The sequence below is a fragment of the Diorhabda carinulata genome, chromosome 3 (genome assembly GCF_026250575.1).
Source record: "Diorhabda carinulata isolate Delta chromosome 3, icDioCari1.1, whole genome shotgun sequence".
Lineage (NCBI taxonomy): Eukaryota > Metazoa > Arthropoda > Insecta > Coleoptera > Chrysomelidae > Diorhabda > Diorhabda carinulata.
In genome coordinates, this window is record NC_079462.1 from 6,982,823 (window position 1) to 6,999,820 (window position 16,998).

Below are 16,998 nucleotides of genomic sequence, written 5' to 3' on the forward strand. Positions count from 1 at the left end.
ATTCGTATCTACCTCTCTAATATTGTTGAAAACTGCATCGAACCATTTTTTCTTTAGTTTTGCCCTCTTTCTATTACCTTCCTCTCCTTCTTCAATCTTCAATGACCCTTTTTGCAAATCTACATCCCGGCAATTTCTCTGTTTGCCATTTGTTGAGAAGCACTTTCTTTTCCTTAAAATGTGGTCGCTTGTTTGCAATTGCTCTCCTTACCTCATCAAGTAGGAATGCGTGATGCTCTCCTGATATTCTTTCGCCTTTTTAAAAAATGGATGTAGGATGTAGGATGTAGGTGATTCCATGACCATTCCAACAAAACTTTTTCATTCGATGAAACCGTTTTCCTTTTTTCTGAGAGAAAATTGCCTCTTTTATCCCACTGTTCAGACTGTTTTTTCATCTCAAGTTTTGAATAGATCTAAGAAATCCTCATTAGTGAATAGCGTCACCAAGGTCTAAGATATCTTACATATGCACATTAATTTCTTATCTTGATTTGCCAATAGCCTCTTCTGTCTTTAACCCTAATTCAACGGTCATACAATACAATTTGGTGGACTTTTTCGATGGATGGCGTAGTCCTGCCTGTTTGTCGTCAGTCAATCTGATACGACCACGTATGAATTCAGTTGCCAAAAATTTCACGATCGTGACACCATAACTCACTTACAGGCTTGTCAAACGGATACTTAGTGTCCAGAATACGAGTGATAATCTTTGAACGCATGCTGCTATGTTCAATCCCCGAAATGTTGAAGGTAGTGCGAATACGCAGGCTTAAAAAGCTTTTATGAATACTCATAACTTAAGCATCGTATTCAGTGCATAAAAATTTGCGAAAATAAGCAAAAAGCTATTAGAATTAATTTGGAATACACATCTATAAACAGAGAAATGAATCAAAATTTTGTGCTTTGGAAAACGTTATTTTCCTAACAGTTACCGTTGAAAATAGAATTTCAAATCCTGTACAGCTTCCAAACAGTTACGTACTTATTTTGTACACGTCCATTTTAATATTCAATACCAACATGAATGAATTTTCAACGACCTAGTAATCGATAGTACCTCTTGAAACAATAATCCAATACCATAATTATCATTATTTTCTTCCGTTTCAGGAAAGCCAGAACCAATAATAAAATGGTGGAGGGAAGGTAAACTCATCGAATCGACCGAAACTCGTTCCGGTTTTGAGAAAGTTCGAGCTAACCAGCTCATCGTTCGCGGTTTACAACGATCCGATCAACATGCAGCTTTTACATGCCAAGCTTCCAATAACAACATTAGCCAACCAGTTTCCGCAACCACCACTATCGAAATACACTGTAAGTATATATAAATTCTCATTGGTTTATTCAGAAGCACCATTTCTCTATTTTTATCAATGTTTCTGCACTCATATATTTATGTGTAATTGATTTTCAAGGAACTCTAGGTAATACGTAATAGAAACTCAATATTGAGTCATGAGAAGATAATAATACCTTTATCTTCTAAAAATAACTCCATATATTCAAACATTCTGCCTAAAGAGATGCAGCGGAAAGGATCCTAATATTCTGGACATAATTTATTCTATTTTCCTGTCGCACAAATATTTATTAAGAAAACTATGTTCGTAAAACTTGATTCTATTTGGAAATTAGTTACTGTAAATTAACAACAGCAACTCAATGGATTTATCAGATTATCTATGGAGATGTATTAATTATAGATTGCATCAAGTAGAGTTCAAGATGTGGTGGGAAATAGGTCCTGTCCTATCAACCAGCAACATCCAAATTCAACATTGACAAAGTAAAAATAGATATAAATAAATTTCTTTCGTGATTTACAAGATTTACGAATGAAAATTCTGGTACTTAGGATTCAATTCGGTAAATCTTGAGCAATATGTTATTAAACAATCATTGTTAACATATTTATGTCTGTGCTTTCCAGAACCACAACAATCCACTTCCAAGAATAACGATATTATGATCTAGCCTCTTCCGAACTATACCAAATAATAAGTTTTCAATGGAAAAAGATTCTGAAAGAGAATGTCTGAGTTCAGATGCAAAACGATAAATTTGAATAAATTTTGCATTTCTTATAACTCTTCATGATCGTCTGATAGAAAGGAAAGTCAACATCCTATTATTTAATTCCATATTTCATGGTAAATTTTCCACAAAACACGTCAAAAAGTTAATTATTTTCATTGTTTATTAACAACCAATCTAACAGTTATAATTTCTAATAACCCTAATGAGTACGTTGCATGTTAAGAAAAGCGATTTGACTTCAATAAATATAGTTTTCTCTGGAATAAGGTTTGGAAACGTGTTATTTCAATATATAAAACAGACCAAATCAGCGACAGAATGGCGGTATATTTTATTTACAGTTCTGAGGAACGTAAAGGTATAAAAAGTTTCCTTTGCATACCGTAAATCGGGGTGACTTTGAACATAATGAGCGTCATTGATCAACAAGATATTTTTCAGATAGATGCCTCTCCTGTGTTTATTTTTTGTTTTACAATAAATTTTTAGTGTGGGCGTCTCATGGCGCCATTCCACAAACTTCATACAGTTCTTACATAATAAGTGCATAAGTTTGATAAAGATTAGTGGAAAATAGCCAAGTTATTAGTCGGGTAGTTTATAAAAACCGTACACTCACAGATTTCAACACAAATTTCGTTAAAAACGCCAGATGAAATAGACCAAATAATTTACCAATTAATTGGAGCCATACAAAGAGGCTCATGCGCAAAAACTCTACAAAATAGTCGCTCAGAAAACACAAGTAATATTCGTATTGTAATTAGACAGAAAATAGCCGAAAAAAGACGTAGAAGTGAAAACGACAAATCCAAATTTAACAAATTCACAAAGAATCTGAAGAAGCTGCTTTTAGAAATCAAAAATAAATCAGTCCAAGACCACTTATTTTCATTAACTGTCACTGAAGCCACAGATTATTCCCTCTGGAGAGCTACTTCTAAAAAGGCCGCAACAATTTCACTTTCCAGTACGAGAGAGCAACAGAAAATGGGCAAGGAATGACAAAGAAAAGGCAACAGCTTTTGCTAATTACCTGGTGAAAGTATTTGAACCAAACGAAAAAGACCCCACTATGGATTATAAAAAGATTAATGACTTTTTGGACACAAATTAGTCTCACGGAAATGAAAAATACAATTAAGAACAACTCAAATCCATAGGAAGCACCTGGGTATGATTTTGTGACTGGTGAAATATTACAAGAAAAGGTCTCAAAATGATACAACTGATCTTTAATGCAGTTTCAAGGACTGGTCACTATACCGCTCAATGGAAAGTCTCGCAGATGATACCAAAAAGTGGAAAAAAAAAACAGAATAGTTAATATCATAAATGCCATCAAGCTTACTAACTATAATTTCGAAGGTAGTCGAAAAGCTCCTTTTAACGCGACTAACCCCAGTTCAAGAGAACAAAAAATTTATTCCAGATCATCGATTTCGCCTTAGAGCAAAACGTGTAATAATAGAGTAGGTACATAGAATTGTTCAGGAAATCACAAATGCGCTAGAAAAGAAATACTTCCTTTCAGGAGCTTTCTTAGACATTAGTTCAACCATTCGATAAGGTTTGGCACGAAGGTCTACTCTACAAAATAAAAAAACAACTACCTCATTCCTTTTCTCTCCTCCTAAAGTCATATCTGACGGATAGGCTCTTCCTGGTCAAGCAGCAAGATCAATTTTATCATTATCAACTACTGAATATTTTTAATTCAGTTCTATACACATAGAAATTTTGAAAAGTGAATTTTTCTAAACCAGATTCGAACCCAGAATTGGAATAGTAAAAAGATGACTGTGGTTTTCAAATCATATAAGTACTAAAATTAAAAATAGTAACGGTCAATATGCTAATCTATAATATCAATGATATTTGACCATATTTTTTGAGATCAATGTTTCCTCCTATAGCAGTTAACAAATGAAAGTTTACCGATGAAACTCTCCAAGGAGTGAACATAGTTGGATTTTCACGTCCTCCCAGTGTTTACATTATTTTGATCTAGAATTACAATGTGTCAAATTAGTTTTGTGGGAATTTCAACTCCTATAATTATTTGTATTCCTATTGGGTGGATTCATGGAAGTGTAATGGAATATTTGATGTTTGCTACGTTAGTTCCACTTCGAAGTGTAAACTTATTTTCCTTGTTCCGGAAAGTTATCAGAGACAAGGTGTGTGAAAGAAATTTAGCGCAATTGAATTAATTATATCAATGTTTGATGATAATATTAATCAAGGGATACCTGAAGGAAAAATTTAGTTACTAAAAAAGAAGTTAAAAGCCGAGAACCCTCACTCTGAGTCAAACTGCCTGAGTGATGTTAAAGATTCATCGTAAAAAGTGTGTGTTTCCAAGTTATCATTACCATAAGCAAAAAACTAATTATGCTAAGCATTATACAGTTTTAACTGGTCTGAGTTCTACCGCAAACAATTCAAAATTTAATAAACATTTTGCAGAATGCAAAGCCGCTGGATAATAGTTTTAAACTGAACTTTATAATTAGTGATGGTAATTTAGATTTTATTGTTCCCCTTCAACTCACCCTTTAGTGTTTTTAGATTGATCCTGAAACTTCCACTGACTTTATAAAAGCTTAAACTAGTTGCACCGAAATCAGAAATGGTAATTTTCAGAACAAAAATTTGCTCAAGGAGTTTGTTGAAGTTTCAAAGATATTTGAAAGTTTTGATTCGCTAGGAGCATTTCACAATATTTCTTGGATAAAATTTAAAAAAAAAATTGTAGATCGCTTCGAGCTAATGAATCTAAAATCAGTTACTAATGTCAATTTTTCTTTATTGGATCTGAATTATTGAAGCTTTTAAAAATTTTATTTTATTATCGAACATGTAATTTTTGTGTATTTAGCAATATATTCTTGTTATCCGCAATTTTACAGCCTCAAACGTCAGTTTATTCCACAGATACCGATTTTTTTCATATTTTGAAATTACAGGTGGTTTAGAGATAATTTAACCTTTAATTACACCTGAAATTCTAGATTGCAATCTTGTCGTTGTTTTCCTGGGCACCGGCTAATTATATACCCGATCGCTTTTTCTTCTCCAATAATTATCTGTTATAACCCCAATATCTGAAAGCGTGTGCAGTACAAGGTCCAGTTATCACATCAATGGTGCTCTTCATTAATCCTTGGCCAAATAGCTCTGGATTTTGTGCAATCACTTATATTTGACTGTATATCCTGATTCTTGGCTGATTCAACAGCATCTTTCAACAATTTCTTCAGTAGTAGAATTGATCACCTTTGCTCAAAATTAGCGAGTCAAATCTTCGTAATTCAGTAATTGTTATTGCATACCAATTGAGTTATTGAAAACTGTATATTACTCACTTTTTGACAGTAAAGCGACTTATGGTATTATACATTGGGGTAACTACTCAATAGTAAACAAAATATTTGTATTACAAAGAACAGTAATAAGAAACATGAAGATATCCATGATTATTTCACTAGAAATAATAAGAACATTGAACCGTTGAAATCTAGATTGAAAACGACACAAAACAACAAATTGAATGTCATATTTGTGAAATATGTCCTGCATCTCACCGTGAGTGGGCTATGACGAATTTTAAATGTAAAATCATACAATAGATGAAGTTTTAAGGGAACTGACAAGCTTATCTTGATATATGTAAACATTCTCTATTAGTTATAAGATGCCATATAATATCTATAGAATGCGGTCCATAGGTATGTGAAAAAAACCTGGAACTGGTCGATTTTTATTCTTACATTGACAATTCACAGTATGAAAATATTATAACCCTCTAGCACCCCCGCGAAAGGTTTAAATAAGAAAGGGATTTTAGTCCTCTGTTCAGTTATATAAAGTTTTTTGAATTTGGTGCAATCATAACTAAGGAAATTAATTTTCAAGATGTGAAACTTTGATTATGTCAGTATCACAAAAATATAGAATTACATAGAATGAAGATAATAATGTCGCATAATATTCAAACTGTATTTTTTAATTTAATTCACAATTAAATTATCTATTCAAAATAAACACCATTTACTTCTTGACAATAACCGAGGCGGTTTTGGAATTCTCCTACAACATATTGTGTGTCCTCAGGGATTATTTCTTGCGTTATCCTTTTAAATCACAATATTGTCTGATTTATTGGAATATACCTTAGAAATAATCAGAAATTTTCGTATATGTTCTACTCAACATCAGGAAAAAATCCTTGAAAATTCTAAAATATTAGTCAAAAAGCCCAATTAATAATTGATATGAATGTCATTTATCTATTCAAAGTAACTAAAATAACTAAATAACTAAAATACGTCAGTTTGTGCGGGTATAAAATTTAATTATGGCTCCTTCGTTCGAGACTATAAGAATAGACATTTTAAATATGATTAGTCGTGATAATAGAACAAGAACCCAAAAGAAGGTTTCAGTATACAGTAAGCAAAATTGGAAAAAAGTTTCGTGAAAGTGGACATGTAAGAAATATTCAAAAACCAGGTAGAAATGTTCAATTTACTGACGAAAAACAGTTAGATGTACTTCTGGAGATGGAGAAAAATCCTCATAAGACAACTCACGAACTTGCCGCCGACAATAATGAAAGTGAATCATTCATTTTGAGAGTTTTGCATAAAGAAAAATACCACCCTTGCAAAGTTCATTTAATTCAGGAATTAAATGCAGATGATCCTGATAGAAGGCAATAATTCTGTGATATCATGATGGACAGAATGAATGCAGATTTTCAGTTCATAAACAAAATTTTTTTCTGATGAAGCGACGTTTCAATTAAACGGAACGGTTAACAAATAGAACTGTAAATATTACAGCAGAAAAAATCCTCACTGGATGTGTGAGGCTTATACTAGATATCCTAAAAACGTGAACGTTTGGGCTGAAATGAAATTGTTAGCCCTTATTTTTTTGAGGGCACAATTAATGGTGAGATTAGTCTATATATTTTGATAAACTTAGTTACAAAGACTTTTCCTTAGGTTAACCAACAAGAAGGAGCTCCACCGCATTTTGCACGTACAGCTAGAATTTATTTAAGCGAGGTTTTTCCCAAAAGGGGGTTTGGAAGACGTTGAACGATAAATTGGCCGACTATATCTCCCTATTGGACTTCTCTCGATTACTTCATATGGGATTATTCAAAATCTGAAGTATATTTAAATCGACAAGATAATACTGTTGATTTTAAAATTTACATAACGGAAGAAATACCCCTGAGGTTATACAAAATATTTCCAAATTCCAAAATCCCCTTGGTTAAATTGAATGGTGGTCATTTTTAACATTTAATTGTTGAGTTCAATGAAAAATACATTCTAAATAATATGCGACATTATTATCTTCATTCTATTTTTTATTTTACAGCTTAAAAGTTAATTTCTCAATTATGTTTGTTATATTTTTGCAGCTATTTAAATTTTTAAATTATAATCAGGACATTCAAAATAATTGGTACACCCCTATTTTTTTATTTTTTAAATCAAATATTTTTTCATATTGTCATGACTTAGAATAAAAAATAATATATCACTCTCAATTTTTCACCCTTCTACGATCAAAACTTACTTTTCCATCGCGATTTTTAGCAAGACGGCAATGAATATTATAATTATAGTACGATGAATTCTTATTTATAATTTCAATTTACTTTTTGTATAGATCGTAGCAGTGACTGTTATACGTATCATTCCAAATTTTCTGTACAACTCTCATGCTGATTTTATTCTCATCATAAATTTATCATTAAGTTTCAGTGCAATAATTATTTATTAATAACTGAAAAGACAGTAGTTTTCACTCTCATGTGTTGTGAGCTCCCGCTAACAACGGCCATTACCGTACCTGTACATATTGTAATTAACATTTTTTGCAAATAGTTTTAAATTAAAGCAAAAAAGTGTACGTAGTTAATAAATATTAAGTCACTGTTTCCCCCAAATAAATATTTCAACTTTATTTATTTATGGGTTATATGTAAATTCAGTGTTGCCAGAAAAACTTAAAGGGACCAATTTGATTAATCGAACAATCAAATCTCATGCATATAAGAACAGGAACATCAGGCGAACAAAACAATGCAGATATGCGTGTGAATCCGTCGCAGTTATGTCAATCACAGTCGCAAAAGACACAAGATAAACGAAATTCATAATAAACAGAGGAATTGACAAACAATGCCAACAAGTTCTTCGAGCATTTACATCAGATTTATTTCTTCGACTAGCATTGCAGTGTGAGCCTGATGTAGAATATTAGGCTCATTTCAAAGTGGTTATTGGACAACAATATATAATATTTAAATTTCTCAGATAAAACTACATCAACCCCTATTTTTCATTTGTTAATTATAAAGTCAATTTTTTATCGTGGCTTAAAATAAAAAATATTATATTACTCTGCATTTTTCACTCCTCTACGATCAACCCCTATTTTTCCATCGCGATGTTTTCATTTTTAATTATTTCGTTTAATTATGATGTTTTTCTCAATTCAATTTGATCTTACGCCTTAGCTGGTCGATAACTGATAAACTATGAATCGATCAATTATCCCCGCCAGATGTCTACCGTTATCACTTCTCATCCAGAAAACATCACGGAGTAAGGATGAGAACAAAGCCGGTCTCATGTCTTACTCACTATAGTTTTCGGAAATTTTTTTTCGTTTTATTTGTGTATGGATTGCAGTAGTGACTGTTATACGTATTCATTTTTCTGTGCAATTCTCATGTTAATTTTACTCTCATCGTAAATTTCTGTGAATATTTATTGGTTCAGATATATAAATGACAATAAATTTTATAGGTTAGGTCGTTATGAGTGAAGTTGAAATTTATAGGTTAGGTGAGGTTAGTTGGTTGTTAGTGGCGTTGAATTTTTATAGAATTTGTTTTTTCAAAATCAAAAGATATGCTTAAATTACACTAAGGTTATTTAAATCAGTTTTCTTATTGATGCATTGTTGATTTTGGGCAATACATGTTGTTTCTAAAAATAGATGTTTTTTGTAGTTTTTTTCAGTTGTCAAAACTTTGGCAGGCTCTTAAAATAAATAACGTGTCCTTTATGATAGACATCTGTCGCCATTGAAAGAATTTTCCAGTGCAATAATTATTTATTCAAAATTTTAGACAGTTTTAACTCTCAGTTAATTATGTGATCTCATGTGAATAAACACGTGTTGTGAGCTTCCGCATCCATCCGCCGAAAGTTTCTCTAAACAACTGTTATATATTGGCGATGGGAAAGTTGCTGTGAATGAAAATACTCAATGCATAAAATTACAGACACACATCTGCACAATCATCGACTCGCAAAATAGTCTCATCGATAACATATTTTCCGATGTACACACCCAATATGAAAATCATAAGTGGCTGGCAGAAAGAGCGATTAAGGCAGCAAAAAATTTGGACGTCAATAGGTTGAATTTGAAGATACAACAGTTGTTAACCGGGGACTTGATGTAATACTATCGATGCAGTTTGCGATAACAACGAAAGTGTAAATTATTCAATTGAGTATTTAAATTCATCAGATTTGCTCGGCATGTCACCACACCATTTATAATTGAAGGTTAGATCTCCGATCATTCTGCTTTATACGCACGCGATTACTCATCAATGAAAAACGTTTTTGAAGCTTTAATTTTGAATAACGAAAGGAGTAAATGTTTTGCTTTCACGAATTCCTATGATTCCTACAGATGTGCCAATTGAATTGAAACGCACTCAATTCCCAATTAGATTGGCATTCGCTATTAATATCAATAAGGCACAAGGCCAGACATTGTCTATATGTGGCTTAGATTCTGAAACACCATGCTTTTCCCACGGACAATCATGTGGCATATACTCGCGTGGGAAAACCATCCAGTTTGTTTGTGTTGGCTAAAGACGGACTAATCAAGAATATTGTACATTCTATTTCGCTGAGAGATAATTGATAGTAAAAATATAAATAATTATTTATAATGTTTAGATAACGATCGAGAATTGTAATTAAAAATGAATTTGTTACTTTAATAGGAATTAATATATAAACTTCAATATATTATACTATCTACAACGCTTTCGATTACAATTACATCCCTACACACTTATAGTAAGTTAGTTATTTGTATTGAACAAGAAAAATATTTCTCAGATATAATTTATATGGCAGAACAACGTTTGCCTGGTCAACTAGTATAATATATCATGTAACTGTACTCAATTTATATGAATGAGGTTAATAAACTATCTATCCATCTATCTACCGTCTCACTTTTGTAAGCCTATCCGTAATAGGGTTTTCTTTCAATTCAAAGTGTCCAGGTACTCATCAGAGGCTTACTTCATCGTCACAAATCAAAGAGGTTGCCTCGCAATATCTCATTGCCAATTTTTGTTATTGTTTCTGGTGCTATTGTTTCAAATGCTGCCTGGTTATCGGTGTAGATTGTTGAATTTCTGCTCGATTCGTAATTTATATCAACACTTTTTACCACAGAAATTGCGATTGGCCATTCAGGTTGTTAGCGAGATTGTAAAATGTTCGAGGATCCCCTCGGCGCCTGCCGTCTGCCTTAAAGAAATTTATTTCACGACGCCAAATACCCAGTTGATCTCGTCAAGCCAAATACCTGATAATTTAATTTGCATTCAAATGGTCCAGAGCGAAAACGAGTTGAGTCGAGTCCCATTTGCTATCCTCAACAACAAAATTGCCCCTCAGTGGGGTATCAGCCCTACGTTGGGAAGCACTGGTTTAAATATTTTCTGCGCAACATTCGGCTATGCATAGTTCTTGTAACAATACTTTGTATCAACTGAATATTGATAAGACCGTCCTGGAAACGGTTCACAATCGATATCTGAGTAGGTTTGAACACAAAACAGAATCTTTCGTACAACGGTAACTGCCTGGTTCGAACATGTAATCTTTATTGCGCAGCATCGTCACCGTACCTAGGACGGTTTTTTGATGGTTGGGAACGAACCTTATATTGTCTTCAGATAGAGATTCTTCTCACATGATACATTCGTGTCAAAATAAATTTATGCAGAATAGCGCAATTGTCATTGAAACTACGCATTTTCTTGTATATATCTGTCAATTTGAGAAAATTGACGTAATAAATTGACAGAGATAGTTGGAACATGGAAAAATCGCGTTAGTATTAAGATCGTCGATGACAGGATGATTTCAAAAAATTTTCACAATCTACTTTTCAAATTATCAATTTCTATCAGTAATCTCAACTAATTTATAGGTAAACCGAATTCGTTATACATGCTAAATTTGGTCATTATATGGAAATTTCATACTTTCATTTCCATTTACATGAAATAACGTATTCACCGAATGTACTCCTGTAAAATACCTGAAAACTTAGCATAGAGCATACTATATTCATACTAATGAAATTCTACACTTGTTACAAAATTAACTGTTTGATTTAGTGCCTCAGAAATGACCACAGGGTGGTTCCATCATGATTTCGGATCCTATGTTTCCGTCGATATACTAATAAATGTGGTGTATTCACAACAAACAATCAAAATACATTATTTAAGTATAAAAATTAGATATTTTGTTGCGGATTTAAAAGTAAGAGTTACCGCATCGCTTGATACGAGCCCCATCACTAACCGATATCCTTTTTTTCCAAGTCCGTTGCTGCCTCAGGACTGTTGGAATGATTTAACTGCGGTTAGAGCTTAATAATTGAGAATTAGGGTATTTAAAAATGCAAAGTCGTGCTCCTTTAGTTTGGCGAGATCTCAAAATATACTTTGTATTATGCGTAACATGTAATCATAGAAAGCATCCAGTTTCTTTGCAATATGATGTTTGGTTGAAGCCTTCGAACAATGGATATGGTTTTATTGATTTTCAATTTCTCATTAACAACAATACACTTTTGCAAGCGTTTGATTGAGATAACTTCAAAACATGTGATTTGAACGCATAAACCCCTTCTTTAGGTGTAGAAAAAAGGTAACCTCGCAAATTATTTATGGTTTGAGGAAATAAGAAGAAATCACTAGGTGCCAAATAAGTTTTGTTTGAATTGATGTGTGAGAGCTCGCATTTTCGTGGTGGAGGATGATTCGTCTTCAGCCATTGATATCCCTGATCTTTCCAACACTTTTTGCACACACATGCAGGTGTATTATTCAGAATTGGCCCTTCTACTTTGTGCTTTGTGTACGAACAGCTTTTTTTGATTTGACTCATCTTGAAAGATCCATAAAGTCAATTGTTGTTCAGTTCAGAGTTCTTATGCATAGATCTTATAGACGACTTTTGAGCCACTGCGATTGGGTTTTTTGCATTTCTTTGCACTAATCGATACGATCTTTTTATCATCAATTGTCAAATTATGCGGCATCCAACGCGATAAAACCTTTTGACAGTCAAATTTACTAGTAATATTGGATGTATGCAAGTGGAACTAAGCATATGAATCTCTGCAAGATTTCAACTTGTATATAAAATGAATCGTAAAAGAATATTTAATCACGTAGTGAAGACACTATTTACTCAAACACAATTAATCATTATACGACACGTTATGTACAGGAGTACAGGTGTATATGAAAATACGGCATATCCAATGTAATTTGAGTAACTTAACTTTTTTTACATGAACACTTCTCCAATAATCAGCACGAGATTCTAAAAAGATGTAGATGAATCGAAGGTAAACTAAATCCATACTGCATTCCTAACCTCATTTTTCATTCCTGAAGCTAGAAATTGCGAAAAAGATTCACATGCACTTTGGATAAAATGAACGGTGCCGGATGGTTTCTTCCAAACACTTCTTATATATTCAGATCTCTCTACCGTTAGGTATTTTTCAGACGAATTCAACATTTGCATTAGGTATTGTATGATTGGAATCAGACGAAAGTTCCGCATCATTCCATTTGTTTCAATGTTCATATTTTATACGAGCCAAAGAGAGAGTTTCCACTTACTTGGATTTACTGAAAATACAACAATATTTTATATGCATCTATGTATCACATATAGTTTTTTAGGTTGAAACATTAATTTGATCAATAATGTAGTGAAAACTTTCCATTGTATGAGACAAAAGTTTAAATGATTCGAAGGTGTACAGTTTGAAGTATGTTTTTTCCATTGATTATGAATGATACTTCATCATTCGTGCTGCTGCTTTTGTTATATTCGATATAGCGAAATATAATAAAGTTGTGCAATCCTGTACAATGAAATTTAATAACAGAACGTACTACTACATTGTCCAAAACCGCAATCTCCATGTTATATACATTAATAATAATATTTATTGCTCTGCGTAATCTGTGTCACGTATGCTATGCCCTTTATTCGTTTCAAACTGTTTATCTTTTATACACCGGGATTTGAAATTGTTTTTAAAAGTAGTATAGAGCAATTTCATATTTGCTGGAAAGATAATGGATTTTCGATGATTCTGCAATAATTTTGTATGGAATGATCGAATTAATATTCAATTAAAATATTCCAGTGCTTGCGACCGGGAATATTTATTGGAAAACAATAATGGTTTTTTGATTTTGTATATTTTTATTAGCTACTCAAACGACATTTTTATGTGATATCTAAGTTGGAATTTCTGGAACTGTTGGCGATATCCATACTGAATACATTGTTTCCACTACCACTAAATCAACACTTACACTGACTGACGCGCTTTTCGACAACCAAGTTATCGTCTTCAGAGACTGAGTGTTTAGGGTTTAACTTGGTTATCGAAACGCGCATCAGACATTGTAATTGGGAGTGTTGGTGCAGTGGTAGTGTATTCAGTATTTTTATTTGATATTAGTGCGACATTACATTTCTAAACTCGTTTATCAATCCAAAATAGCGTTTTGCTGATATCGACAGCGTTAGTGGAACGCTTGAATGTACATAAAACTAAGTCAAACTTGTAATCTCAGTGACTTCAATTTATGTAATTTATTATTGATTGGATTACTAGTGAATAGAATACTATATTTTGTCTACAACAGTCACAAAGAAAACACAAATATTCTTAATTTTTGTTAATATGATAACTGTGATTAATATTATCTTCAATATTATAATGGTTAACCCTTTAAATGGTACAGTTATTCTTGTTACCTACTTCCAACTTGTGTTTTGTTATTTATATTGTCATCGATGTTACTTTCGGTAACTATGGTTGATTTCCACACTCCTAGTTTGTTTACAACTGTGATGTTACCGATGAAGGACGAAATGCATGACTCCTGTATAATTTTGGGCTAAGGTCATTTAGAAATTTTGACGCTTCCTTAAGAAACTTCACCTCCTCAACTATAGAACTATTGGCTTTTTTGGCTGATCACCTTGAAAATGACGTTTTATGAGTACTTGCAGTTTCATATACTTTTTAGATTAATGTAATGGTCAATAATCATTGTAATTTTACTATCGAGTACAAATCCCATTATGAAAGCGATTTTCACTTGCCTAATCTAGCAAAATACAAATTTGCGGTAAAATTAATGGTTATCTGCTTATCCATAAAATTATTATTGTTAAAGCCTACCAACCATATCATACAAAGCTTTCAACAACAGCAAAACTAACTAATTTTATATTTATACTGAATAGAGCATTTAGAAACAAAAAAATAAAAGCATATATTTGACTAAATCCTTACTTTGACTGTGCTCCGAACTGAACGACACCATAAATGGTTGCTTCTACTTCAACACTATCAAGAGAATCCAGACTACTCCTAATGCAATGTTGAATTTGCTGCCGTTCTGGAATAAACGTCGCAACAGCTCCGAATATTTTTATTGTCACAACCCTTGCGAAAGGATAATTGTCAATAAAACAGTATAAATTCTACGTACAAACATTATACTTAATTTTCGATTTTTGGAATGAACAGATTTTCAGTAGTGCTGCTAGCATCCAAATATTAGGAGAAGCCTGCCATGCATTTCGACTTCATCCAAAACACTAGTCGTATGAGTATTTACATTCACAACCTAATAATCGACTGGAGAACAAGCCACAAGACAAATCACTGTACGGGTCGCTCAAGGATTAATACTGAAACTGTATCTATGCAATTGTCTTTATGATAATTTGTTTAGACTGGAGTTTCTTTCGGCGTGGTTTTCGTTGCTAACGCCGATGAAGTAGTTGTGGTGGTTACTGCACGAGATACAAGTAGCGAAATGGATGACAGATCACGACTCACCACACACACACAACTTAACTGACTTTTGTCACAGGACTGTCCATGAGGATTGAAACAGACGAAATCAAGTTCAGATGCGAAGCAAAGTATCTGGCGGTGTCGTAGGATACGAAGATGTGTTTCGGACTCATAAGACGGTTGATGGGACATTATTCTTGAGTTGCTTAATGGCAAATATTAACAAAACGCGTCCAAGGAAACGTAGGCTGCTGATGGCAGATTCTTCTGTATGGTACGGAGATCTCAGAGGACATGACGATAAAGAAGTACTCCAACCGGACTGTCTCTGTAGAGGCTGTCCATATGATTTCGGGTGTCATTTTTGTGAATCTCCTGGCTTTAGAGAATAAGAGGGTGAACAGAAGCAGCTCAGATATAGGACGACAGGATGCGACACCCATCAAACAAGCTAGAACAATACAGACATGGCAACAACGATGGGCAGACGAAGAATCAAATGAATGAGCGCGACGACTAATAAAGGACCTTGTACCGTGGAGCTAAAGGAAGTTCGAGGATGAAATTTTACATTATCGAGTTCTTGATGGAAACCGGTTACTTTCGACAGCATCTTAAGATAAAGAAGTCTGATGATGTTGAAAACACGTTCTTCTTGTGTGACCACTGGAGGGATTTGTAAAAGAGAAACTGGAGAAGACTGTTATCAGAACAAGATTGAATTGTGGCAACTGGCTGTTACCTACACAAAGATAATTTTAATACAAGAGATGAGACAGATCTCCGAACTTGAAGTAATATCATTGTAATTCCTGGTTAGACGGAGATGAGAGAAACTTCTTAGAAAAAATTTCTCGTATTGTATGCCATACTAAAGGAATATTATTAAATCTAATTGTAAATATAATTCAATTATTGGTAACAACTATCATTATTTGTCAATATGACAATATGAGTAATTTTTATTTATCATTCCATTATTGATTGAAATTATATATTATATTAGGTCGTTGGCCGAAAATCTAAAACCTTCAATAACGTAGCCAGAATATGTCGTCTCGTGGTATAGCCAAGTTGTAACGCTGACATCTCCTGATTAATTTTAGATTGATTAATAGGAGAACCGACGAGGATAACTAAACAGTGGGTTTTCATTTTTATTAAGGTTTTAAAATAAATTTTGGTCTGTCAGTAAGAATAGAAGCAATCATACGGAACGATTGCCGATCGATATGTCTCTTCGTGTTTAATGAAAAATAATCTGTTAATACAAAAACATTTATCGATCGTGGTGAGTTAGATATGAATTTTTCTTATTCTTCCATGTGTCTCTCAGCTTTCAGCATTTATATTTTAACACATTAGGCAAATAATTGTTTCAATAATAATTGTCACGAACCTATATGACTGGAAAACAACATTTGTTTATTTAATTTCATGTAAGAAAAAAGCATGTATTGTAATATGAGATGAGAAAGTTGTGAAAGAAATACGAATTATGAGGACTTGAAATTGAATAAAACTCAATCTCTATTATAAAACACCTGTGAAATTGATTTTGGATAAGGAATCATTAATGACTGTTTTACTTCCTAGTACTTAGGTTCGAAAATACACTAAGATGGTGCGGGAGTAAGAGACATAAAGACAAAAATAACACGATAGAAACAAGTCATAAAAATTTCCATAAACTGCTATGGAACAACACTATGAGAAAGAGAAACAAAATAGTTATTTTCA

General features: G+C 33.0%; 1 protein-coding gene across 3 annotated transcripts in view; it reads left to right on the forward strand.

Annotated features, from left to right (window-relative positions):
• LOC130891204 (nephrin-like) overlaps window positions 1-16,998 on the forward strand; it is a 732,788-nt gene that overhangs the window by 599,680 nt on the left and 116,110 nt on the right. For all 3 annotated transcript variants that reach the window (XM_057795810.1, XM_057795809.1, XM_057795811.1), the window contains exon 6: window positions 1,120-1,326. In XM_057795810.1, coding sequence (XP_057651793.1) covers window positions 1,120-1,326 — 207 coding nt within the window. The remainder of the gene's footprint in view (window positions 1-1,119; window positions 1,327-16,998) is intronic.